Source organism: Aspergillus puulaauensis, chromosome 8, assembly GCF_016861865.1.
Source record: "Aspergillus puulaauensis MK2 DNA, chromosome 8, nearly complete sequence".
In the NCBI taxonomy this organism is placed as follows: Eukaryota; Fungi; Ascomycota; class Eurotiomycetes; order Eurotiales; family Aspergillaceae; genus Aspergillus; species Aspergillus puulaauensis.
This window is the reverse complement of record NC_054864.1, coordinates 55,299-79,575: the sequence shown is the minus strand read 5'-3', so window position 1 is coordinate 79,575 and position 24,277 is coordinate 55,299. Positions and strand designations below refer to the sequence as shown.

Sequence of the window (24,277 nt, the reverse complement as noted above, 5' to 3'; positions counted from 1 at the left end):
TGAATTTCTTCCAGAGTAGGTAACCGACTTGGATAGCGCCGTGCGGCGAAATGGGGCATTCACGCTGAACACTCCGCTTGGAGCATGGATCCGATTATTTATCAGTTCCAATAGACAGTTCACGGAACCAGATTAGCTCATTTTGCAAGACCCATCGATCAGAACAAGCCCATGGATGACTGGCTCTGGTGCCTCCACTTTCAGGGCTGTGCCAGCTCGTAGTTCGTCCTAGCAGCCTGGGCACTCGACAGCATGTCGAATGAGCCAATCAGCCCAGTAATTCAGCGACTTTCCAGTTCTTCGAGATTGGAAAGGTTTCAGAGCAGAAGGCTGGCGTCGGGCGTCTGATGAATCTGGTTGTATTTAAAAGGGATCCAATTATCCAAGCCTCTTCCTTTTGCAGATACGCATCTGGCGATCGTTATAATGGTACCATATCACCTCGGCATAGGGTTTACCCTGGCCCTTTCGAGTTTATCTCTTGGTATGTTATTTCTATGATTGCAATCTCCTGCCAACACGTCATCCAGGCGTATCAGCTCGAGAATGCATCATTGAGGAGATCCTCACCGTGTCCAGCCCCGAAGATCTGGATAGTCTTCGTGATGGCTGTACGACGATTACCGGAAATATCGCCATCGATAGCGACTATTCAGGCGACTTCGTTCTCGAGGGTGTTACTGATTTTGTCGGCAACATTTCAACTTCAGAGGATGCGCCTCCAGGGAATCTAGGCATATTGGACCTCCCTGATCTCGTCAATGCTGGCGCAATCACCGTGCACCGAGTTGCAGCCGTGAATCTAGGCAACCTCGAACATGCCGGTGAGCTCCTCCTAGGCCCGTCCTCCCCCGATGGAGAGGTCGAGCTTGGGACATTAAAAGAGGCCGATAATATTGGATTCAAGGGTGGTTGGAAGAGCATCGTCCTCTCCTCATTGGAGACGGTCACCGGAGAACTAGGATTCTACTTTGTTCGAGGGGATGATGTTTTCTCTGATGGCGACGAGATACCCTCGCTGGTGGTTGACCTTCCGGCACTGAAGACAACGTCCCAGTTCACGGTCGAGGGAAAGGTGGCAAGGTTCGTTATCTCTATCTCGTATTCCATATACTTCACTAATTATCTGTTTTCAAGCATCTCGGTGCCTGAGCTCGAAACAGCGGGCGACACTGACACTCCTGAACGAGATTTCTCCCAGGGCCTCCGACTCAACATCGAGACTCAGATTGAGGTTGAATTCCCCAAGCTGTATACCATAGGCGCGTCGACACAGGTATATGGCAATATATCCCGGTACAGTGGCCCTATTTCTATGACTGGGGAGATATGATCTGACTCTCCTTTCTCTTTTTCACAGGATAAGCCTCCCTGCTCTTGGAGAAACCGCCACAGGCATCGAGTTCAACACTGACATGCCGCTTGAAATATACTCGACTATAGAAACCGCCTTTTACGTGTGGCTGTGGGGGCAAATCAAGAGGTACTGCATCTAATTATACCAAGACTGCTGCTAGCTCCTCCACACTGACCTGTTACCCTTGTTAACTAGTGTTGAATTTCCCAAAATGGTTGATCTAGGCTCTGTGGACATCGCAAGAGCCATAAGGCCCTGCAATGAAACTCTTGTCAAGCTGTGGGAGGCCATTCCCAGCCACGGTCCACCAGGGCACGAGAGCAGCTGGTACTGGAGGTGCTTTCGCAAGGATCTTCCGGAAGATAACAACCAAGCCGATGCTAATAGCACTACTACTATCGCGAATGAGCCGACCAGCACCACTGGCAGTGGCGACAGCTCAACTAAGCCTGGTAATCAAGAGCCCAGCGGCACTTCGGATGCAGAGACAAGTGACGATTCAGAAAGCGTCCCTGGAAATGGGGGGTCCTTCCCATCGCCATCACAGGTAGATCTACTGACAGCACTACTTGTGGCTATGGGTGCAGGTTCCATGGTGTAGTCAGTGTAGTGTCCATTCAAGTATAAAATTGAGATATGTGCATATCCTATGCATACTTTATACGTGGATAATACACGATGACTAATCAGCACTGCTGTATGAACGTAACTCCCCGCTTCCTCCGCACTGTTGTTGCCAACAACTCGTTGCTCTTCAAGCTGCCCAATTCCCACTCAACTCGTTAATCCCTCCATCAGGCATCTCTGCGTCTTTTCACCATTCCCCTTCCGAACTTCCGCCCTTTCCTCCTCCCCCTCCTTGTCCTCTGCGTCAGCCTCCTCGTCACCGTGGCTCCCTTCCTGTCGCTCTCCACCCACGCCCCAATTGCTCGACTTGCCTCAGTCCTGGGCCATTTCCGTGGTGCAAGGTTCGGCAGTCCCTCTTTCATAACCGTTTATCGTCACCCTCTCACGACTGCCAGCATGGCCCCCGAGCACCTGCGTCGTCCGCCCCAGCCCCCCCCACTCTTCACTGCCACCGCCGAATCGATCCTGAACGATGCCAAACGCCTAGTTGAAACATCTCGCAAGATTCAGGATGGAATCGTCGCAAACACTTCCCCGGACAGTGCCAGCTTTGCGTCCGTGCTGAAACCTTTGGCCCACGATGAAAACGTCATGGCTCTCGAATCCCACATCCTCGGCTTTTACCAGGCTGTCTCGACTGAACAGAAGCTGAGGGACACGTCCTCCAAAGCGGAGGAACTGATGGACGATTTCTTTATCGAGTCGGCGATGCGTGAGGATATCTTCAAGCTCGTCGATGCAGTGCTGAAGAAGAACGAGAGCCTGGACCCGGAATCCCGCCGACTGCTGGAGAAGGAGCACCAGAGCTTCATCCGAAACGGCCTGGGTCTCCCAGCCGGACCTCAGCGCGACCGCTTCAAGGAGATCAAGAAACGACTCAGCTTGATCAGCATTGAGTTCGGGAAGAACCTGAACGAGGAGGACGGAGGCATCTGGTTTACACCGGAAGAGCTCGACGGCGTGCCGGAGGATGTCGTCTCGGGCCTGAAGAAAGGAGAGGGCGAGAACGAGGGTAAGCTCCGGTTGACCTTCAAGTACCCCGATCTTTTCCCCACGATGAAGTATGCAAAGAATCCCGAGACCCGCAAGCAGGTCATGATTCAAAACGAGAATAAGTGCAACCAAAATGTGCCGCTCTTCCAGGAGGCGATTGTCTTGCGTGATGAGGCCGCTCGCCTGCTCGGATACCCAAGCCATGCCGCGTTCCGGATCGAAGATAAGATGGCCAAGACCCCGAAGACGGTGGACGACTTTCTGGCAGATCTACGTGCCCGTCTGACGGATGGTGGCCGGAAAGAAATTGCCCAGCTCCAGGAACTCAAGAAGAGCGATGTCGCCTCTCGTGGTGAGAAATTCGACGGTGGCTACTACCTCTGGGACCACCGCTTCTACGATCGTCTGATGGTGGAAAAAGATTACTCTCTGGACCACCAGCTCATTGCCGAGTACTTTCCACTTCAGAACACGATCGATGGCATGCTGAAGATCTTCGAGCAGCTGTTTGGCCTTGTCTTTGTGGAGATCACCGGCAAGGACCGTGATCAAGTCGCCACCAGCGGCAAGGGGAGTGATATCGTGTGGCATGAGGACGTCCAGATCTTTAGTGTGTGGGACGACGAGGGTGAGGGTGGCAGCTTTGTTGGCTATCTTTACCTGGATCTGTTCCCTCGCCCTGGCAAGTATGGCCATGCCGCCAACTTTAACCTTCAACCCGTAAGTTGCTCCAGTTGGAGAGGAATCCCTTGAGACTAACTGTTCGCTGTAGGGGTATATTGATGCGGAGGGCAAGCGTCGCTACCCGGCCACTGCGTTGGTGTGTAACTTTACGAAGCCGACTCCAAAGAAACCCAGTCTTCTCAAGCATGAAGAGGTTGTCACTCTGTTCCATGAGCTAGGTCACGGTATCCACAATCTAGTTTCGAAGACCATATACTCGAGGTTCCACGGAACCAGCACGGTTCGCGACTTTGTCGAGGCTCCTAGCCAGATGCTCGAGAACTGGTGCTGGGACCCGCCACATCTCAAGTCGCTGAGCAAGCACTATTCGACACTGTCCCCAGAGTATCTGGCAGCATGGAAGGAGCAGGCAAACGGACAGGCAGAGCCGTCGGAGAAGATCCCCGACGAGGTGATCGCCAATCTCATCCGTGCGAAGCATGTCAACGATGCTTTGTTTAACCTGCGTCAGCTCCACTTTGGCATCTTTGACATGACGATCCACGAGCCCGAGAGTCACGAGAAAATCAAGGAACTGCCAATCACATCGACATACAACAGACTTCGCAAAGAAATCACGCAGATTGACGGACCCGAGGTTCTGGGTTTGGGCGACGACTGGGGCAACGGCCAGGCCACCTTTGGTCATTTGATGGGAGGCTATGATGCTGGCTACTACGGCTACCTAAGGTAAGTTTTATGGAATATTCTGCCTCGCCCGGCCACGTCTGACCTCGTACAGCTCGCAAGTCTATTCAACGGACATGTTCTATACAGTTTTCAAATCCGACCCCATGAACCCCACTGCTGGTCGTCAATACCGGTATAAGGTCCTCGAAAAGGGTGGCAGCCAGGATGAGATGCAGACGTTGATTGACTTCCTGGGTCGACCCCCGAAGACAGATGCATTCTACAAAGAGATGGGATTGGCTTAGTTTAGTCGATAGATCAGTAACTATCTTCAAATGCATGAAAAAGGAACACTGCTCATCACTACGGCGACTTCGCAAGACACGTATTTCAAAGCATGGTTTCAATAATCTATTCAAAAGTAATCCGGTATAAACTTGTCGTTTTGCAATGTTGAATTGCTACGCGAACCCTCGTCCGCCATATCTTCTCCCATCCAGCACACCCTAATCCTCCATCATTTGCTATGGGAATGTCCTGCACCGAGTGAGTATCCGTGTAGACACAGGCACGGAATAACTTACCAATACTGCGAACCTTCCCATTCAGACACTGGCGCTTACGCAGCAACGGTCTTGATGCAGCGAGCCTTCAGCCAGCGGGAGTCTGGGTGCGCCCCGATGTCGTAGCACTTCTGGGACTGGAAGTAGTCGCCGCCGTAGGCCCAGGTGTCGTACAGGTATTCACCTCCGCATTGCTGTCCAGTGCCGGGCTGGGTCCAGAACTGGATCCTCTGTCCATGCGCCCCGTATCCATTCTCTCTGTAGGACTCGAAGGCGGGGATGTTGGGGACGATGCTGTTGGAGTCGAAGTGGATGTTGGTCTGCTTGCCTGTACAGTCGGGCCCGGTAAAGACCGAGACTCCGCCTGCGAGAGCGCCTTGGATGGCGGCGAACGTGCTCAGAAGAGTGAGGTACTGCATTTTGAATAGTTAATTGTGGAGAGATTGACGGGTTGTTGGAGCTGTTGTGAGATGATGGACTGTTGAAGAGCATTATCTCAGGAGGACATGATGGTTTATATAGTTGTGTATAGATCAGGCGTCCCAAGTAGCGTATACGAAGTAGCTAGTACATACGCATACGCCGGCCACTGTCGTCCACCACAGTTGATGTCTCCAGGCTATCTAGATAAATACGCTTACGAATACGGGCTAGATGGCAGAGATTGACAACACGGATGCAATGCGTGCTGCTATACGGTTTTTAGGACGTAATACGGTGCACCACCAAACAGTATTTTCGCTATCTATTAAGCCGAATATGTCAATACCCATCCAAGGCTGCATGTCAAAACAGATCGGTATAAATCTCAATCGAAGCTCCCTCCGTGAAATTCACCCAGCCAGGAAAACGCGCTCGTGGAGCAATCGAGATCCGGTCTCCTGCCTGAAGATTGCCCATCCAGAGCTGCTCATGTCTCTGATACACGACCTGATGATGCCTGGTCTCCGAGCTTGCATGTACATTTGTGACTAGTGGTGGAAGATCCATTGCAATCTCCCCCCTCCCCAGTGGCCTTTGGATTCCGAGATCGAACCACGTCCACGAGCCTCTGTATGTACCATGGTCTTCCGGATAAGAACTCCAGCCTTGGTCGTGGCTCCAAATGTCGATTATGATCTGCTGAACAGGGAATCGCTTGCCCTTTATGGGCTCTGACAGCAGGTACGGGGATCCGTCGTGACACAGGGATTCTGAGAAACGAACACTCGCTTGTCTAGCTACACGAGACCGAAGCCAATACCCTGCATAATGTAGAATGGCCAGGCCTAGTTCGGCCGGCAACCACCGCTTGAGGATTTTAAGGGCGGCAACAGCATCATACGAGTCTCTTGGATAGTGGGTGTCGCTTTGAGTGACTTCAGAAGGTGCACCCGCTAAGACGCTCATTATAGGCAACTCGCCGTGCTTCGATGAAATTTTGGTTTATCAAATTCAATTGTTGGAGAATGAAGCAAGAAATAAAGGGGCAGACGACGTAAAATAATAGTGTGAACGCACAGCCCCAAGGACCCACACGAGCCTCCTGCATCTCGATGCACCAGGATGGGTTACTGGGAGACCTTTCAGAGCTACTTAGTAGTCCGCCTCTTTAGGAGTAGAACTTGCCCAATCTGCTCGATTTCTATCTGAGGTGCTGGCTGTCATGTTCTGCTGGTGAATTCAATGATGGAACCCAATGCTGTCGGTTTAATATTCCTATTTTCTTATTCAGCCCTCCACTCCCAGTTCAATACAGATGCTTTAGATTTAATCACTGCTTGGAATCACTGGTTCTCCCTTTCCGGTGACGCCTGCTTAGGTTGCAGATCTATACCATCTGCTATTATAGCCTGAACCTCCGTGCATTGTTTCGGATCGCTGTAAAAAGTAGCACCGATTTGTTCCAAAGCTCGACAGTACTCCTCCATATCCGTCATGACCGGAAGCCGGTTGACTTGAGCTAGCTGGGCTTCGGTTGGGTTGAGGATCCAGACACCCCCTGAAGCTGGCCAGCCCATCAGCGTTGGTACGACGGAGCGGGTAATGGGAGGCAGTGTATTAACAAAGTCATTGAGTTCGTCTTTGGTCATGGCTGAAAGCCCTTCGCTGGTGATGGCAGGAGTATTGGAGGCAGTGTTCGCGGTGTCGGGAGTTTTATCCTGATTCTCCATGGTCTTGGTGGTTTTGATGATAATTCAGGGATTGTTGAGGTAGTGGAAGATTCCATCTTTATAACGGTTGCCTGGAGTCACGCACAGCCCCGCCATTACAGTCAGGACAAAGAGGGCTTTGCTCCAATCAGACAGGAACAGATCATACACTCCAGTCATATTTGTCTAGGATCTGGTTGTTTGCCACTGATCGATCAGATAAGATGGTGGGGGGACCAGCCAATCAGAGATGTAACAGTACAGTGTATAATGTTGGAACTTATCCCAGCGTCCAGTTAACAGGGTGGATACTGGAGCTCTAGAATTCAGATCCAACAGTTTCAACTCTTCCATTCGCTCAGAAGTTTCAGCCAGCTCGAGGAAAGATAGATCGAGTCATGTCCTGCAGCGCCAAGGTGATCCAGATGCCGCGCCGCAGCAGGAAAACATGAAGTGATTCTTGTTCTCTTTGCAAACCAACAGCGGCGTCCTCTGTCAGGATTTCTTGACTGCCGCAGGCCGGGCATCCGGCTTTGCGGTATATAAGTCCCTTGATCGCCAGCAGTTCTCGTATTGCCGGAGACCGAGACCTTTCGTCGTGCTGGGGGACGCTTGTAGACGGGGAATTGACGGTACGGGGACGGATATAGGTAGCACAATCCGTGTCGTCTGGAGTTGTTTCAGCAATGTAGGCGAAGTTATGGACGGCTGTAGACCACTATCTCACGAACAGTGCTGAAATGGGCTGATTTGTCTTGTCTGGCAGAATTGCATTGATTCAAGGATATAAAGAGTTTCGTCGAAGTATATAGATAGAGCTCCTGGAACCCCCCCCTACGCGCCTTGTCAACCATATCAGTCTCACAAATGAAGGCACCAACTACACCTTTTTTTTCTCAATCATTCTTAAACGAACTTGAACATCATGGCTCCTGGTCGTCTGGCGTCTTTTATTGTTGAGGCCCCTACGTCTCATTCCCCCGTCGAATGGCAGCACGATGAACATATGAAGGCCACTTCAAACGACATCTACGGAAAATGTTGTCTAGCTGATCTCAAGTCCCTCAATTTGGAGTCCAACTTTGGGGTATTGGATCCAGAGAATGTGGGATACCTCCAGCCGACATCTGCTGATACACCACTAGAGATTATGCACAAACGCTTCCAGCGAGATGGCTATTTATTTGTATGGCAATCCGCACTCTCAAATGTTGGTGGCCAAAGCTAATTGAACAATGATAGGTCAAAGGATGCATTTCGAAAGAAGCCTCTTCGATATATCGTGAAGCATATTTCAATTACATGCCGCCCAGCGGCCTTTTACAGGAAGGGAGCAAGCCCGTCGATGGCGTATTCTCGCACAAGAACAGCAGAAAGTATCTCCTACCAGGCAATCTACGGCGATAATTGGGCTTGAAAGACGACGAAGAAAGCGAGAAATACCTCAAACTGATGATATCCGTCCACGAAGCCCAGTTCTATCTTGACTCCTGTGCCAACCAGGAGCTTCGCGACTTTATCAGCCGTTTCACCGGCTGGGAGAAGCCTCACCTGCTTCAGCGCACTATGTTGCGAGCATTCGTTCCAGACAGCGAGCTCACACCGGTACACTTTGACCAGATTTATCTCCGCGCTGGCCCACCTACCAGTCTGACAGCGTGGGTACCCACCCGCGATGTCTCTCTGGAAGGAGGCGGCCTGATGTACCTTGAGGGTTCCATTGATATTGGACAGCAGACTGAGACAGAGTTTGCACGCAACGCCCACAACCTGACTGATGAAGAACGTGCAAGAATATGAGTGATGGTGGGTTCCACAGCCGGGATACAGCAAAAAATCGGGATAAATGGCTGGTGCTCCGTGGGAACATTGATACTATATTTGCTTTCTGTCTAATCAACCCGGTAATCCTTACCAACCACGGCTTTTGGCCCTAGTTTTCAAAAGTTGTGGACGTAATGTGTCTGGCGTCAAATGATAGATGTAGCGTGCTTAGATAGGCATAATATACAAGTACATGCAAGACATGGGCCCGTGTATCAGCAATCGGCTATATTCGTGATTGCCAATATCTAGCCCTAACCCATAATATTCCAAGTCTACATAGTATGGCACTGGCTCTTTTTTACCCGAGTCAGATATCGGGGATATATGTGGTAGAGTTGGGGAGTTCCACGGCTATTTGTGTAAATACCCAAGTCGTATACAATTAGTATTACCCTAAATTAACCGATCTAATTTCCCGACCATTCTTTCTGACTCGTGCAGACAATCACAGTTCGTCAAGTGAACATCTCCTCCAGAGTTAGCCTAGTGTTGGAGCAGTCTCTTTCTCCGCAGAATCCCTCATTCTTCAATGGGCCGATAGAGATGCCCCGTAAACTCATAGACCCCTTCAGATTCGCCTATGGATGTTCCCCACGGGGACCTGCACTCGACAATGTAATTGTTAAGTTCAGCCAAGACGGCCAGATAATTCCGGTACGGTATGAGTTTGAACCGAGTTGAACTCTCCCTTCCAGAATTCTATTATATAAAGAGAGAGAAAGATACAGCATTGAATACGTGAATTGACAGAGCCCATTCACTCCCTCGCAACTCCCATTCTGCTCGTGGCCTCTATCACCTATGGCCATGCGACTTGCAAATATCTTAGCAGCCGGCCTTGCCGTCCTCGGAACTACCCAAGCTTGCGAAACCGACGAGCACTGCAGTCTAAATGGTGTCTGTCTCCGGGCACCGACGAACAGCCACTCAAGCAATCCCAGACACAAAGTCTGCAAATGTGATCCGGGCTGGTTTGGCGATGACTGCGGCCGCCTAGATCTTGCGCCTGCCACCAAAATGAACGGCTATAACCACACTGATGTGGTGGACCCTAGTTACTTTGGGCCCTATGGAAATGCGTCCTGGGGCGGGCAGGTTCTACAGGATCCGCATGACCATAAACTGTTCCATCTCTTCACCTCGCAATTCGCTGATGGATGTGGTCTATCTGGCTGGAGACCGCATTCTTATATTATTCGCGCGGAATCTAGAAACGGGCCGCAGGGGCCATATCACTATGCGGATGCAGTTAGCGAGCCTTTCCGCCATAACCCTTATATCCTTTGGAGCCCCGCGGACAAAAAATACCTCCTATACGCTATCGGTGTTGATGCCCATAAACCCGATATGTGCGAGAGCCTTACTTATCAACAATGGCCGAATAATATCTCCGTTTCAAGCGCAGACAGCATCGAGGGACCCTGGACCCCCTTCAAGATGATCCTGAGCTCTCTCGAGCCACAATCAACAAACCCCTCCCCCTGGCCGCTCTGGACTCCCAAACACCGTACTAGCAAGATTGCTCTGGGCGTTGAGGATAATGCAATCTACCTAGCTGACAAATGGGACGATGAATACAAGTTGATCCATACTCAAAAGTGGAACACGAGCGAATGGTCCCCAACCTGGACCGAGGACACATTTTTATGGCGTGATAAGCGCGGACACTGGCATGCGCTCGATCACTGGATGATTGACCTGGTAGAAAATAATCGACAACAGTGGCCGAGGGTCGGGGTGCATGTCTATGCAAGAGAATTGACAGGGCCGTGGCATTTCAAGTCGCAGGAGGCATTTAATTCAACAGTCAACTTTACAGACGGGTCAATTCGGACGCTACAGCGCCGGGAGAGGCCGAAGCTTTTCTTTAGTGATGATGGGGAGATGACGCCTCTTTATTTGAGTAATGGGGTGCAGGAGATGGGTGAGGGTGCGCGGAGCTCGACTTTTATTCAGCCGATTGGTGAGAAGTGGAAAACATATGAGAAGAAATTGGGATTCTTTTGATTGTGGTTGGAATGGGGACGTATCGTTTCTCATAATATTGACCATGGGTTGGCTAGCTTTACGTTCGATAAGCTGGGGGAAATGGAGATTTAAGAGTGAGTCCTCGGACTCATAACTGTTGATCTAGCCACCTGATAGAGAAGCAATCATAAACATGGTCGAATTTGGCACTAGGGAACTAGAAAAATCTAAAAGTTGTCCTGGTTCCCATTCCTTGTGATAACATCCTTGAATAAGCTTGTGGGCGGCTGATGTTAATGTCGTCCAGCATTTCTAAGAGTACGGTAAAACCATGAATGACCTGTCATCTAAAGAGCATGAAGACCTTGCTTGCCTGGTAGGTACTGACCCCAACGAAGATAGGCAGCAGTACCTGCTACATACACACCACAGCCAGATATTTCACCTTAACATCAACAAGGTTGCATTGGGTATTGACAAATGAATGTCCAGAATTGAACTACTAGACCTCCGTGTAATATTATACACCCCATCATGGTGCGTTGTAACTCACCGAATTACCTCCAGACTTGAGTAGAGGTTAGTTGAAGTGTATTGCTTGCGAAGGGCAGCCCAAACTATGGCGGCCTGGAAAGAATATAGAGTACCATAGGTGATACTCTAGGGACATACGATGTCATTGAGAGAATCTATTACTTAGGAGATTTGTACTGAGAAAGAGGCCTGGTTTTGTTGAGTAATGGACCTTACATTTTCAATAAAGGATATACATGCTTGTCTCAGAGAGTTAGTGGCGTGACAAAGCTCTAATTAAGTCGGGATTGTACCGAGGTTGGACATCTTATTACAGTGACAACTCTGATGTCCCTACTATCTGATTTCAGTTATTTGAAGACAGGGTATTGTATAGGGTTAATTTATCGGTTATACCACTCGTTTTTGAGTAACAGTCCCATATTTGGCAGGATATTATAGCTCTCCCACAATACGGAATGCCATAGAGCAAGATATCCTTCTTGTCCAAAACTCAGATAAATCAAATTAACTAAGGATAGCCGGATAGTTTACGTTTTGCAGACTTATTTGTGGAGAGTCGGAAATCCCGAGTTCACGTATTCTCCCGACGATTCATTAAATTGTTTGTCTACATAGACCACTAACAGCACGTACCTACCTTGATTAGTATCCCACTCGGTACATCTTCGGCCGTACCTACCACGCGTCTGGTTCCCAGAGTGGCAGTGATATGACATCTTTGACACGCTGGTCGGTAAAATTTGCGGGGAAATAGGGGGTGTCATTCATTCGATGCAAGAAATCCTGCAGGAAGAAAACAGTGGAAACAGGATTAGTACAACATAGTGAAACGAAGTAAGACCTGCTGAGGGCGACAAACTTCGGGTATAAGAATAGGCATCTGGGATTGCTATCGTTTCTATTCTGTAGCTCGAAACATACTATAATCGGACTGATGGCATCCATCCTTTACCTGCTTATTTCCCTCTTGGGGGCTTCGTCAGTTCTCTCAATTGATCTCCCAACTGGCTCAGATGCTCCCTTCCTCGAAATCGTTGACGATGAGACCTTCATTATCGGCAACTCGATCTGGAACGCCACTTTGTCAGGACAGTATGCCCGGCCCATTTACTACAATGGAAAGGACTTAGTCGACGATGCTACCGGTTTCTATCTCTCCTACGTTGACAGCGATGGATTCCCCTGGCTGGACCCTGAGATTGTCGACGCCGGAGACGACTGGATAGATATTCAGTTTACCAACGACGTTGCGCGCTTCCACTGGGTAATTTTTCGTGACTTCGCCGGCGCATATCAGTACTGGATCAATACGAATCTCCCAGGGGGTGTCAACGATATGCGTGTTATTCACCGACTCAGCAACGAAACTTTTCACAGTGGCCATACATATCGCAAGGACGAGCAGCTGCCCACGTGGGACCTCTATTATTCCGGCAAAGAAGTTCAGGACTCAACCGTTGAGCTCTCCAATGGGACATACATAAGCAAGTATGACTGGGCAACTCAGATAAATGTACCAGAAGCAAAGTTCTGGGGCGTTTACGGAGATGATGTGGGTAGCTGGTTCATCCAGCCTTCCCATGAGTACGTCAATGGAGACCAACTGAAGCAGGAACTCATGGTCCACATGGAGGCTCAGACTGGCGATATTGCGCAGTTGAATATGTTTGGTGGCGGTCATTACCAGTTCGATATCAACCGAACCTACGGAAAGGGTCACATGTGGGGTCCGTGGCTCTGGTATCTCAATGACGGCACCCTGTCCGATGTGGAGGAAAGATCCGAGCAGGAGATTGCCGCTTGGCCATACGAGTTTCCCAATGCTGACATTTCTGCGGCGTACCAAAGCCGTGCTGGATCAGTCACCGGCCGCATTACCACCTCGGATAATCGGGTTGGTGACACAGTCAGTGTGTTTTTGGGGGATAACAGCGACGCGTTGTCCACTCTTGACCAGTATACCGGGTACTACTATCGAACCAGTACTGATGAGGATGGATATTTTACTTTCGAGAATGTACGAACTGGCAAATATGGTCTGTATGCTTGGCCAGGTGAAGGATCGCCCGTAGGTGATATCACTACCAACTTCACTCAGTGGGACATTGAAGTTACCGAGCAAGAGGGCGAACTTGACCTTGGGGTTTATACATGGGAGACCCAGAATCGTACAAAGATATGGCAGATCGGCACCCTCGATCGTCTCCCCTGTGAGTTCTCCGGTGGTTGCGGTCCGTACGAGCATGGGCTCACCGATGACGCACCTGCAAACTTAACATTCAACCTCGGCAGCTCTTCAACAGAAGACTGGCACTACGTCCTAAGCAACGACGGCCAGTGGGTAATCAACTTCGAACTTGAGGGCGAGCCCGACGAGAATGCCGGTGCTCGCCTTACTGTTGCCCTTGCCTCCTACGCTGCCAGATGCTACATAGATATCACGGTCAATAATGATGTTCAGATAGGCCAGATCCAAGGTCTTGAGTCTGATAGCGCCCTCTACCGCTCTTCCCCTGTGGCTGGAGTTTGGCGGTTTCTAGAGTACACGATTGAGCCGGGCATCATCAAGCAAGGCTCGAACTCAATCGAGTTTACCACCACAGCTACCGAGCAATGGAAGGGTGCTATGTGGGATACTATTATTCTTGAGTGGGACTAAACTAATAGTGAGAGATACAGTATAGTTCAGGTTCCATCTTTTATCTATCTGTACAGCAACATTCTCCTTTGTCGGATCCATCTTTCTCTACGAAATCACATATGTATTTAGTATGTCTTCCTACACGAAACCAGGAAAACCGTTTCCACTATACTGCCCATTTTGTCGGACAGCAATAAACGCAACTATTCCATGCAGAGGGACCATATATGCCCCAAACAAGGCCAAAACCAAATCATAATAGAGACTGTCAGAGGCACGATCACTAGAGGGTGAAATATCCCTCCCACAGTGGCGTTGTTGTATGCCTTGAGTAATCATCGAATCTCTGAAAGGAAGGATTTATAGACACTTAGCCCCTCCTAACATTAGATCCTGCTCCAGTATGGTATACTGGAGTAACCCTAGTAATAAAAGCTACCCGTTATTAAATCCTAAGTAGCTTAGCCCTTTGTAAACTTAAGGATAGATTCTATTATACTAGACATGCACTCCATCCTGAGGTGCTAACAGCATTCCTAGGAAATACCGGCGGCTCGTATGCGAAGTCTACAAATGGGAATGGCTACAGCCAGCCAGTGGTTGTTCAATTTTGTCGTGGCCAAAGCCACGCCCAGCATGTTCGCCACACTCGGCGTGAATGGCTTCGGTACCTATTTTGTTTACGGATCGTTCTGTTTTGTCATGGTAGTCTTCACCTGGTTCCTCGTGCCAGAAACCAAAGGTATGCATTGCGGCTTGTAGATGCGAATTGGTCAACTAACTCTACTCTAGGACTGTCATTGGAAGATATGAACGATTTATTTTCGCAGCACAATGTCCGGGCTCGATTTATACCCTCTCGATTAACTGCGATTGAAGGCATGGAAGACCTAAAGCTTGATGAAGAAGACAGGGAGACTACAAAGCCAACTGTGGACTAAACAGTAGCAATACCAATAAGGAATCTCGACTTTAATAAGATGACCAGCCATCTTAAGTAGTTGATTAATACTTGTAAATGGGACAGACGAGATATTGAGTCTATAAAAGACACGGTATTAAGAAACTTATACTCGTAACAGAGTAGACTACCTAGCTTCTTGAGGGTCTTCGAGTAAGCCATCTTGGTACATTGAGATAGCAGGTTTATACGAAAAAAAGCTGTTTCCATTACGCCGAACTGTCTACGCCATTTCTCATTTTCAAGATATACAGGAGAGAGAGTCATAATATGAATCAACCGCATGAGAGCCCAATAATGAAGGGCGACAGGATTCCAACTCCTTCGCCGGTGCCACTGCTTCCACTGTGAGCGGTAGCACCAAAACCAAAATCTCAACAATACAATACAAACCAACGATGGAGAAGATAGAAAATATAGTGAAAATAGACGAAAACAGGTAGCGGGTTGGAAATAGGAGATCTCTGGCGAATGCGCAATTGCCATATCACATCCAAGCTGAAGGAGTTGGCGACCTTCTTGATATCCTCGTCTTGAAGCACAATGACTCCCTGGTAGGAACTTAAAAAGTCCTCGAGCAATTCATTTCCATTCTCTTTATTCTCGGCTGCTGCCAACACCACTTTATCAGTGGCAACAAAGTCCCTCCAGAGATCCTCGACGCGAATCAGCTCGAAAATAACACCGCTTCGTCTACGATTCCTCATTGCTGCTACCACTATATCTTCGTCAATTAGAGCACCGTGTTGAAAAAGGCCAAGAAGTGCTTTTATATCCACGAATTCATGGGCTGCAGCAATTCTTGCGACCTTTTGAAGATCGAAGGCTTCTCTCGTGGGATGTTGGAGCAATACTCTGAGATATCGAACACTGTGCGTAGGGTTCTTCACTGCAGCTATAAGAATATTCTCCGTGATCTTTGCCTTCTCCTGGGCTTGATGCAGCATTACCTCAAGGATAGGGCCATTTTGCCATAGATAGGGCCGGTAGGTCTGGCTGGTGAGCGGCTCACCAGTCCACCACACTGGGTTCCCTGAGATGGCTGCCAGGATATCCTCAGAAAAACGGACTTTAGACGGATAGTAAGATAAAAGCCATTTGAAAATGTAATTGCCGAGCTCGTCATTGCGTGCAGCATGCAAAAGAACCGTGGGAGTCATTGATTGTAAAGTTGGGTCATAATCTGCGAACATCTGCATCAGAGTCCACCCGTTAACTCCATTTTTGGCTGCCATGATCCAGGCTTTCTCGGTGAGGAACTTGCTTGTGCGTGACAATAGATGATGTACCGTAAGGCAAGCCATTTTGTGCTCATTCGATATAGCATGGAGGAAAACAGCCTCCGTCAAATGGCGGTCGTCTCGGTCAGTGGCGAGCTTCTCCAAAAGCGACATAGTGGAGCCTGTGTCTCCCTCGGCCATGATGAATGCAATCGAAGCAGAGGTAAGCCTGGCCTTACGGCTCTTGAATAGAAGGCTGCTGCTTATTAGGGGGTTCTCGACGTCCTCGAACCTTCGGAAATATCTTCTTTTCCAAAAAGAAGACTGCCTCCTGGATGGGATATCGGTGCTGTTGAGGGGATTCCCATGTTTTCCATCGTTCTCATCATCCGATCGGATCATGCTCTCGGTCACAGTAAGGCTGAATCCGGGAAGCTCCAGAAAGAACTGCAAAACCAAGGTTCTTTCTGCATTCCTAACAATGAAACTCTTGATTTCCTGGCTCCTGAGTAGATTGTCACCTCCATATTCAAGCACAATTCGAAAGGCGGAAAGGCAAGAATTGGGATTTTGCAGCAATGCTATCATGACCTTTTTGGATACCAATATCCGGTGCAAAGAGCAAGAAAACAGTAGTTGAAGAGTCTCGTAGCTCTCTTTAGGGCTTCTTGCTGCTGCAATAAGAACTTCGTCTGTGATTGGTAGCTTGCCCGGAAACAGGTCCAGCAGAAGTTGCACACGTTGCATGCTGTTAGATGCAGCAGCCCTGGCAATGTTTTCTGTAATTCTCACGTTTTCTAGGCTGTAGTATTTGGCAATGATTGCAAACAGGGCCTCGCGCTCTCTATTCTCAATAGCAGACAGAAGAATATCTTCCGTAAGTCCCATGGGGTCATATGAGCAATAGCAGAACAGATATTCAAGCAAATGCGCAGAGGTGTAGTACCCTGTGTTTGTGTCTTTGTCCAGCTTCAGGTTCTGCACGTCTCTTTCATCATTTGGCACACTCGGCTCAGCATACCACCCTCGGGGATCATTAAACACCCCCGAATAATCAGAACTAGGACTACTGTCAGGGAATTGGTCGGATTCAGGCCAACCGGGGCTGTCCCCCGAGGTCTCGTCTGATCCATCTGATTCATCGTTGGCTGCCACCTCAACATGATCAGGCGCATTTGTCTGCAGGGCGATAATGACAACCCTGGGAGTAATGGTGAAATTATCCGGGTACTCTTTGAAGAACGACTTGATAATCTTCACGTTTTTTGTGGATACAATAGACATCAAGAGGGATTCATCGACTAATATCCGATTTTTGGTGATTTTGAAGAGTTCATCTGCGATTCCAGAGCCGAATATCTCGAGTATTCTTTTGAGGCAAGATGAGTGAATGGGGTGAACGAGGGAGTCGTGTTCAAGTAACCTGCGCAGGCTGTTCATTGGACGTGTGGATCTCAAAGGGAGCGAAGAACGAGGAGCAAAGGCATCCACGAGTTGTTGTGTCACGATCAGTGGCTTGTCGTAATTTTTCAGGCACAAGTCGACCATATTATAGTCATTCGTGCGAATTACTGACGACAAGACACTTTCTGAAATCATTCCTCGACGGCCTGCCTTTTCGATCACCTCTTTCCAGTCCAGGAGACTGAGATCGAGGCGACTCGTGTCGAGGTCGGTGAATTTCGAGACCATGAAGATCCATGTTTCCTCGTCGATGATCCCAGACATAGACTTCAGTTCCAACAGTTCCAAGACGTGCCTGTGGTGCCATGGGCGAAGATACTGTAGAATCCTTTGCAATGCGCCACGTGTTATTTTGACTTTTGGGTGTCGCAACAGCTCAAAAGGGTCAAATTGATCTAGTGCTGCCTTTGATATCATTTGTCCTGTAATTTCCAATTCCTGGGAAGTCAATACTTGCAGCATAATTTGTTTCCCAGCCCATTGACTACTGCATGACTCGATGACTGCCCTGATCTCCTGGGATGGGCGCTTACTCCGCCTCATCAAAGAGTCGAAGGTTATGGGATCAATATCCCTGATCGTGAGGTGAATTGTAGGCACAAACAACGGGTCGTAAAGGGTTGGGTTGAGGCCCGGGTTTCTGTCGAACACGTTGTGAGACAGGTATTTTGTGAGCAATCGGACTCTCGCTATCAGATTGGTGGTGATGGTCGGTAGCCTCCCTCTCTGTGTCTGGAGGATGGAATTAAAATGGGGGGCCAGGGTGTAGAGTTCAAAAAGCCTGAGGAGATCATCATCGTTGAAGACGACAGAGACTCCACGCTCAATCAACATATTCACCATCCGCAAGGCCTGACCTTTCAGATTGGCACCAGGAACACGCTGTCCCTCAGTGCAATATGGAGGCTCATTGCTGGCAAAGCACGTCTCGAGCGATGCAAAAAGGAAATCCTTTGCTAATAGACCATCGGCCTTTCCACCTGTGTCCACTATCTGTCCTGATGTCTTGGACAAATGAGCAAGTAGAACGTTCACAACATTTAGACCTTGCCCCAGATTTGTGGCTGCAGCAAGCAGGACGCTCTTGGTTGGAAGGACATCACTGCGCTGTAGAAGGACAGTGACGACGTCAGGCCCATGGTGGCCATTTGAAGCGGCAGCAGCAAGGACCTGCTCGGTAATAAGCGAGTTATTGCCGTGTCGATCGAGGAACACTGCAACGATCTTTTCGCTGAATCTTCTTGCTAGAAATGTCAACGTATTACTGGAGAACGGAATTGGATCGTCAATTCTATCGAACAGGGCCAGAACGATTGGAGGAGAGCAGTGCTCGACAATACCATCCACCATGTCGGCTCTGATACAACCAGCGAGGCGAACCTTCTTGAAAAAGGCGAGGAATCCCTCAATATATTCAGTGCTGTTTTCGGGGTCCGACGTCGCGAATGTGGCCTCAGTTAGGGTCTTGAAAAACACCGACGTCAGCTGTACGTGCCTCGCATGCTGAAATAGGGCCGACATCTGATCTGGTCTGTCACGGGCATGCATAATGCCTGCACAAAGAACACTCTCCGTGACAGGGATCTCCCAGTTTGGCCGTGAAATCAGCAAATGCATGCCCATCTTGTAACGGGCCCTGTAACGAGGTCTGAAAGGAATATTAGATATATCGTAACTAGATCCGGTAACTATATTGCACATTGCAGCTTCAGTAATGACAACGTGAAATTTGGCATGCTTCGCGAGTGTTTCGATAGCACTGTAGCGCTTCAAGCCCCTGACCATATCATTTGAGATTATAAGCTCCTCCTCTGGTGTATGATGGCAAATTGTTTCCATCAGGCGATTCGGATATTTGTGAGCGAGTAGTTCTGCCATGCACTCTTCGTCTGCCATGATTCTGTCTCCTCGCGTCATCAATAGTGTCAGAATTTCAATAAAAGTCTCTAGCCCGTGAGTATTGAGTGCTCGGAGTGCAGCTCGAATGACAGGTTGTGGGATGTGAACCTGGATCCGTGGTTTGCGGAGGAGTAGTTTCAGCAATGGCAAATTGTGGCGATGGGATGTTCCAATCATTTTGACTATGGCAGGGACTGTAATCCGAATTGAACCAAGAGTATGTGTATTGAGATACGCATCCATCACAGGATATCCATCCTTAGCCGCTGTGATGGCATCAAAAAGATGCTCAGTCATTCTCATACAGCGACAAGTCAGAGTCTGTTTTAGAACATCGACACTGAAGCATCCACTTTCAATAATCGTTGCTAGTTGAGATGGCGAAACCTGTATCCTTTTCTCCATCAGTAACCAATGCATAACATCTTTGCCATGGGTTGAATTGAAAATGAGCGCCCGAATCAGGTCAGCTGTGAGAAGGAAATCGGTTCCGGCTCTCTTGATCAGGCAATCGACAATGCTCTGGCCATACCAGCGCAGTATAATATACATCCCATTATGTGTTACCTTGATTCGGTTGCTGTCAATAGAGAGGAGATTTTTCATAGCGACATCACTGAGTCTCTGGGTTCCCAGTCCACCTCCCACAAGATCTTCGGTGATAAAGACCAACTGAGCATCATTCCTGGCCAACATGAACTCGACAAGGCGGCGGGAATGGGCTTGGTTTCTCGCGCTGCAAGCTACCAAGCGTTGAGATATTGTTTCCTGCGCAGAAGCTGACTCGAGAAGATGGCAAATGGTTTGAAATTTCAGCCGTGGATTCGACAACGCACCTTCTAGGAACGATGTGGATGTCACATCGTTATCAAAGAGTTTGGAATGGAGCCACTGAAAGGTATCTTGCGAGCTTTCCCGAGTAATTGTGCTCCACCAAGTCCCATCAAACTGCCATTCTGTCGACTCTCTTAGAAGCACGTCAAGTATAGGAGCGGAGTTGGCAATGTTGGATAAAGCGGCCACAATCATGTTGTTCGACAGGCCAGCGATCGTATACTCCTGAAGCAAAAGCTCTACCACTGTCACATCGTAGAGTCCGACAATTGCAACTGCAGCTTGAGATGTTATACTCCGTTTGCCTTTGTTCTGGGAGAGAAGAGTGCGCATCATTTTGCCGTCATTTCGATCGTTCTTAAATACCTCCATCACCACATCATCCGTAATTTCGAAGCAGCCGTCGGTCTTGGACATCAGCAAGTCGAGTGACCCTTCATCTGCTCGCGCAATTGCCCTAATGATGTGAGGGGTGACTGAGACAGTTTGCCCCATTCTGTCTATGAGGATACGGAGCATCTCCCTGTGGCAATGGCTGTTTCTTGACGCCGCAATAAGAATCCCCTCTGTCACCGCCAACGGGTGTTGCATCCCATTCAGCACTGTAAGCAGGTCTGTCTGATCAAACCGTTCCGCAATTATTTTCAAAGCCTCTTCATGGAATGATATCTGGCGCTGGTCTTGCCGCAATAGAGCCCGCGCTGTCGGTTTGCTCCAGAACCGGAGGATCAGCTCTATAGCTCGCGGTGTGATGTGCAGTTTGCATCGTTCCCAACTGCTGCCAGTAATACCTCTTCACTCAGGTTTGTGTTATCCATATCAACGTTGAGCAACAGTCTCATGGGCTCCAAGTCGCTGTTCCCTGCTGCTGCTACTAGTATGTCGTCGTCTAAAGAACTCCGTAGCCTAGGGATCTTTTTAAGAAGACTTTGTAAGATCTCACGACCACATGTAGGGTTTTTGGCAGCTTCGACGAGGTGCGCATGATTCCAGTTTGATGTGTGGGCTCGTGGATGCAAAAGGAGCGCGTCGATGATCTGCGCCCCTCGTTGCGTGTTTTTGATAGCTGCTTCTAGGACAGCGCTAAAGATTACCATCTCTGCTGGTGCCTGTTCTAGCAGATGGCACACAATCATTTCATGCCCCGACGAAGCCGCCAGTTCTAGAGCGGTCTCGCCCTCCTGTGTGACAAAATCGGTGTCCAAATATTCGGTCCTGTGGTATCTGTCCACTGAAGTGGTCTGCAGAATGTACTTGGCGAGTGGTAGAATTCCCCATATCGCAGCAATGTGAAATGGAGAAGGCTCTGCCCACTTTTTGTAGGTTTGTGAAGGAGAAAGGCGCAACAACCAATTTTGCCACTGACGAGAGTTCTCTTTGAAAAACGGCTCCTGTTTCTCGATAATCTCGAACTGCTCTCCCGCAAAATGTGCGTGCTCCGGCCAGAAACGAGTTGCATAGGCGAGTAGGCTAGTATCGCCAATTTCTTCATCTTTGCGGCCGCCAAGGTTCGAAACAACAGTTGGGATGCCCACGGACTCCATGCAACAATCGATACACCTATACGCTAGAAAGGCATGGGCCGCCCAAAGGCCATTGCCACTGTCATACTGGTCGTCCGCCAGAAAGTCTTTGACTGACTTATGTAGCAATGCAACTTTATCGTTTGTTTCAACAACCAGAAGCTTGCAATCCCCGATGGAGCTTCTCATTGCGAGTAACTGTTCTTCCTCGCTTTCCTGTCCATAAAGCTGGCAGGCGTAGGATAATTGCAGGAGACTGAGAGGTTCCAGAGAAACTGCCACGACATTGACAATACGAAGAATGTCTCCCTTTCTCCCGGAGCGAGCTTCGGTTGCCCTTTCGAGCAGATTCCCATAGAGACTGCTCAGTCCAGCAGGTAATTGCTCCAGGATTCCGATAATATCTGGCCGCGCAGCATCCTTCACTTCGTCCATAGCCAAGGAGACCCAGAGGAAGGTATCTTCGGCTTTTTCCTGGACAATCTGACGAACTCTCCCCTGCATCTCAGCGGAAAACCACTTCTTCTCGGTCAAGTAACCCACAGAGTAATCAATGAACGCAGCAACATCATCTTTTGCCTCGGCGAACCCACCAATATCCGCGTTGACAAACCCCCCCAAATATGTTCTGATCTCCTCATACGGTCTGCTTGTAATGAGAAAATAGACATGCGAGAGGGATCCATCATAGTACGCCGGGTCGAAGAAGTTCTCAAACTTTCTCAGTATCGCATTCTGTGACTCCCTGTCGCACTCATCAAGGGCGTCAATGACGCAGTAAATCTTCCCCTCGCTCCACCCTTTCACCAACATAATAAACAATTTCCACAGATGGTTGAAAGAAGTAAACAACTCCTCATCTTCTTCATACTGTCTTCTAACGACTTCCTGGCTTACCGGTCGATCCTTGATCAATTGCCAGATCAAACCACTCAGAAGAGCGATTCCAGAAGTGTGATTCTGGGAGCTGGAATCGCAGAAGAAATATATCACCAGGCCTGCATCTCCCAGATCTAGATCGCTCTCCAGGGCTTCGGTAAGAAAGATTGTCATCATTGATTTTCCACTTGCTGGCAAGCCGTGAAGCCACAGAATGTTGGAATCGTTGTCTTTTCCAGAACAGCCATGCCACTCCTGAAAGACGTTGGTTTTCAGCATCCACTCGCAGGTTCCTTTGGCCCTTCTTCCTTTTCGGTCTTGTATGTCTTCCCTGTGTCGAATAGGGTTGCTGAATGAAAGGGCCCGAACGCGTTCCTTTCGAGCATCTGAATAGTCGGGTGGAACATCAACCTGCTCATGGTATTGTTGATATCCATGGCGTTTTTTGTCCAATAGCAACATTAAGCTTCCTGCACACGCTGCAGCGGTTATGGCCGCATATGGCTGCCACTGTTTCTGCTTATGGGAATCCGCATAGTCGGAGATGCCTCGGATCACCAGACACGGCCATGAGTCCACTAGCCCGGCCGCTTCCATTTCGAAACACAATATTCCGTACGCTTTGGCCAAAGAATCTCTCGTTCTAGCATCTTTGATGACCCGATCGCTAGATCCGATTGTTCCTGTATGGATATGTGGCTCGTCATTTTTTCTTTGAAGCCTCCGCACAATCTTCGTCTCATCACAACAGCTTGAGCAGCTTTGACTCGGGTCCGGATGGTCGTACTCGGCCTCAAATAAATTGTCGTTCTCTGCGCCGGGACAGGCAAATTCTGCCAGTGCTATGGGGTCTGACGCGATCGCTGTGTTCAGAGTCTGACTGACGGACACAGCACGGTTCAGTCCGAGGTGAGGAACTGCCTTGAGCATGTTCAACGGGGGTTTGTTGAGTATCTTGGTCTGCTCGAGATGACCCCCAGTAGTTGTTTTTCCGTGGTCGTAAGCGACGACCCCCGTGGAATTAGCACCAGGGATGCCAATCACTACATCGCCCAGCCGGACATCACCAGGACAAGGGACTCCCCCTCCAACCCCGACGATCAATCGGTATTGAATATTAGGGAAGCTCAGCTCCATCCTTTGCGCGCCATTCGAAGCTGGGGTTGTTCCATATATTCCTTTCGGAAGGCATGTGATGACGACGTTGTGCTGGGCCACCTGCCCCAGCGTATACACATTGTCGTCGTGATCCGCTGGACGCAGCGTCTCATGGACTTCGTCGAGTATCGCACACGCTGCTTTCAACTCGATTTCCAACGCACATAGCCATCCAACTGTATATTCGTGATGAGTGAGCCTGCGTCGAGCCATGATTCATTAGGCAGTGTGGGCAGCGCGACCCTCTTTCTGCCGTCCCCGGGGGATGAGAACGACAAGTGTTCAGCTTCGACGAGGCTGAAGCTGGGGCCATGCAGGCAACACACAGCCTTGTCAAACAG

General features: G+C 49.2%; 12 protein-coding genes across 12 annotated transcripts; 7 read left to right on the top strand and 5 right to left on the bottom strand.

Moving 5' to 3' along the window:
- Nucleotides 1-426: 426 nt before the first annotated feature.
- On the top strand, nt 427-1,958 carry APUU_80026A (uncharacterized protein; the record flags this gene model as incomplete). The annotated part of the gene is made up of 5 exons (XM_041696261.1): nt 427-484; nt 531-1,083; nt 1,138-1,296; nt 1,361-1,483; nt 1,553-1,958. The coding sequence occupies 5 exons, from the start codon at nt 427-429 to the stop codon at nt 1,956-1,958; spliced, it is 1,299 nt and encodes a 432-aa protein (XP_041561909.1).
- A 422-nt stretch (nt 1,959-2,380) lies between these two features.
- APUU_80025A (M3 family metallopeptidase) lies at nt 2,381-4,635 on the top strand (the record flags this gene model as incomplete). The annotated part of the gene is made up of 3 exons (XM_041696260.1): nt 2,381-3,697; nt 3,750-4,390; nt 4,443-4,635. 3 exons carry the CDS (start codon nt 2,381-2,383, stop codon nt 4,633-4,635), a joined length of 2,151 nt encoding a protein of 716 aa, XP_041561908.1.
- A 314-nt stretch (nt 4,636-4,949) lies between these two features.
- Nucleotides 4,950-5,312, bottom strand: APUU_80024S (uncharacterized protein; the record flags this gene model as incomplete). The annotated part of the gene is made up of 1 exon (XM_041696259.1): nt 4,950-5,312. The coding sequence occupies one exon, from the start codon at nt 5,310-5,312 to the stop codon at nt 4,950-4,952; it is 363 nt and encodes a 120-aa protein (XP_041561907.1).
- A 367-nt stretch (nt 5,313-5,679) lies between these two features.
- Nucleotides 5,680-6,282, bottom strand: APUU_80023S (uncharacterized protein; the record flags this gene model as incomplete). Its single annotated transcript, XM_041696258.1, has 1 exon — nt 5,680-6,282. One exon carries the CDS (start codon nt 6,280-6,282, stop codon nt 5,680-5,682), a length of 603 nt encoding a protein of 200 aa, XP_041561906.1.
- Nucleotides 6,283-6,659: 377 nt separating this feature from the next.
- Nucleotides 6,660-7,046, bottom strand: APUU_80022S (uncharacterized protein; the record flags this gene model as incomplete). Its single annotated transcript, XM_041696256.1, has 1 exon — nt 6,660-7,046. The coding sequence occupies one exon, from the start codon at nt 7,044-7,046 to the stop codon at nt 6,660-6,662; it is 387 nt and encodes a 128-aa protein (XP_041561905.1).
- A 904-nt stretch (nt 7,047-7,950) lies between these two features.
- APUU_80021A (uncharacterized protein) lies at nt 7,951-8,432 on the top strand (the record flags this gene model as incomplete). Its single annotated transcript, XM_041696255.1, has 2 exons — nt 7,951-8,211; nt 8,268-8,432. The coding sequence occupies 2 exons, from the start codon at nt 7,951-7,953 to the stop codon at nt 8,430-8,432; spliced, it is 426 nt and encodes a 141-aa protein (XP_041561904.1).
- Nucleotides 8,433-8,477: 45 nt separating this feature from the next.
- Nucleotides 8,478-8,825, top strand: APUU_80020A (uncharacterized protein; the record flags this gene model as incomplete). The annotated part of the gene is made up of 1 exon (XM_041696254.1): nt 8,478-8,825. One exon carries the CDS (start codon nt 8,478-8,480, stop codon nt 8,823-8,825), a length of 348 nt encoding a protein of 115 aa, XP_041561903.1.
- Nucleotides 8,826-9,869: 1,044 nt separating this feature from the next.
- APUU_80019A (glycoside hydrolase family protein) lies at nt 9,870-10,859 on the top strand (the record flags this gene model as incomplete). The annotated part of the gene is made up of 1 exon (XM_041696253.1): nt 9,870-10,859. One exon carries the CDS (start codon nt 9,870-9,872, stop codon nt 10,857-10,859), a length of 990 nt encoding a protein of 329 aa, XP_041561902.1.
- Nucleotides 10,860-12,291: 1,432 nt separating this feature from the next.
- Nucleotides 12,292-14,016, top strand: APUU_80018A (uncharacterized protein; the record flags this gene model as incomplete). Its single annotated transcript, XM_041696252.1, has 1 exon — nt 12,292-14,016. The coding sequence occupies one exon, from the start codon at nt 12,292-12,294 to the stop codon at nt 14,014-14,016; it is 1,725 nt and encodes a 574-aa protein (XP_041561901.1).
- Nucleotides 14,017-14,577: 561 nt separating this feature from the next.
- Nucleotides 14,578-14,939, top strand: APUU_80017A (uncharacterized protein; the record flags this gene model as incomplete). Its single annotated transcript, XM_041696251.1, has 2 exons — nt 14,578-14,740; nt 14,791-14,939. The coding sequence occupies 2 exons, from the start codon at nt 14,578-14,580 to the stop codon at nt 14,937-14,939; spliced, it is 312 nt and encodes a 103-aa protein (XP_041561900.1).
- Nucleotides 14,940-15,234: 295 nt separating this feature from the next.
- Nucleotides 15,235-20,871, bottom strand: APUU_80016S (uncharacterized protein; the record flags this gene model as incomplete). The annotated part of the gene is made up of 2 exons (XM_041696250.1): nt 15,235-15,295; nt 15,353-20,871. 2 exons carry the CDS (start codon nt 20,869-20,871, stop codon nt 15,235-15,237), a joined length of 5,580 nt encoding a protein of 1,859 aa, XP_041561899.1.
- A 239-nt stretch (nt 20,872-21,110) lies between these two features.
- On the bottom strand, nt 21,111-24,149 carry APUU_80015S (uncharacterized protein; the record flags this gene model as incomplete). Its single annotated transcript, XM_041696249.1, has 1 exon — nt 21,111-24,149. The coding sequence occupies one exon, from the start codon at nt 24,147-24,149 to the stop codon at nt 21,111-21,113; it is 3,039 nt and encodes a 1,012-aa protein (XP_041561898.1).
- Nucleotides 24,150-24,277: the final 128 nt, after the last annotated feature.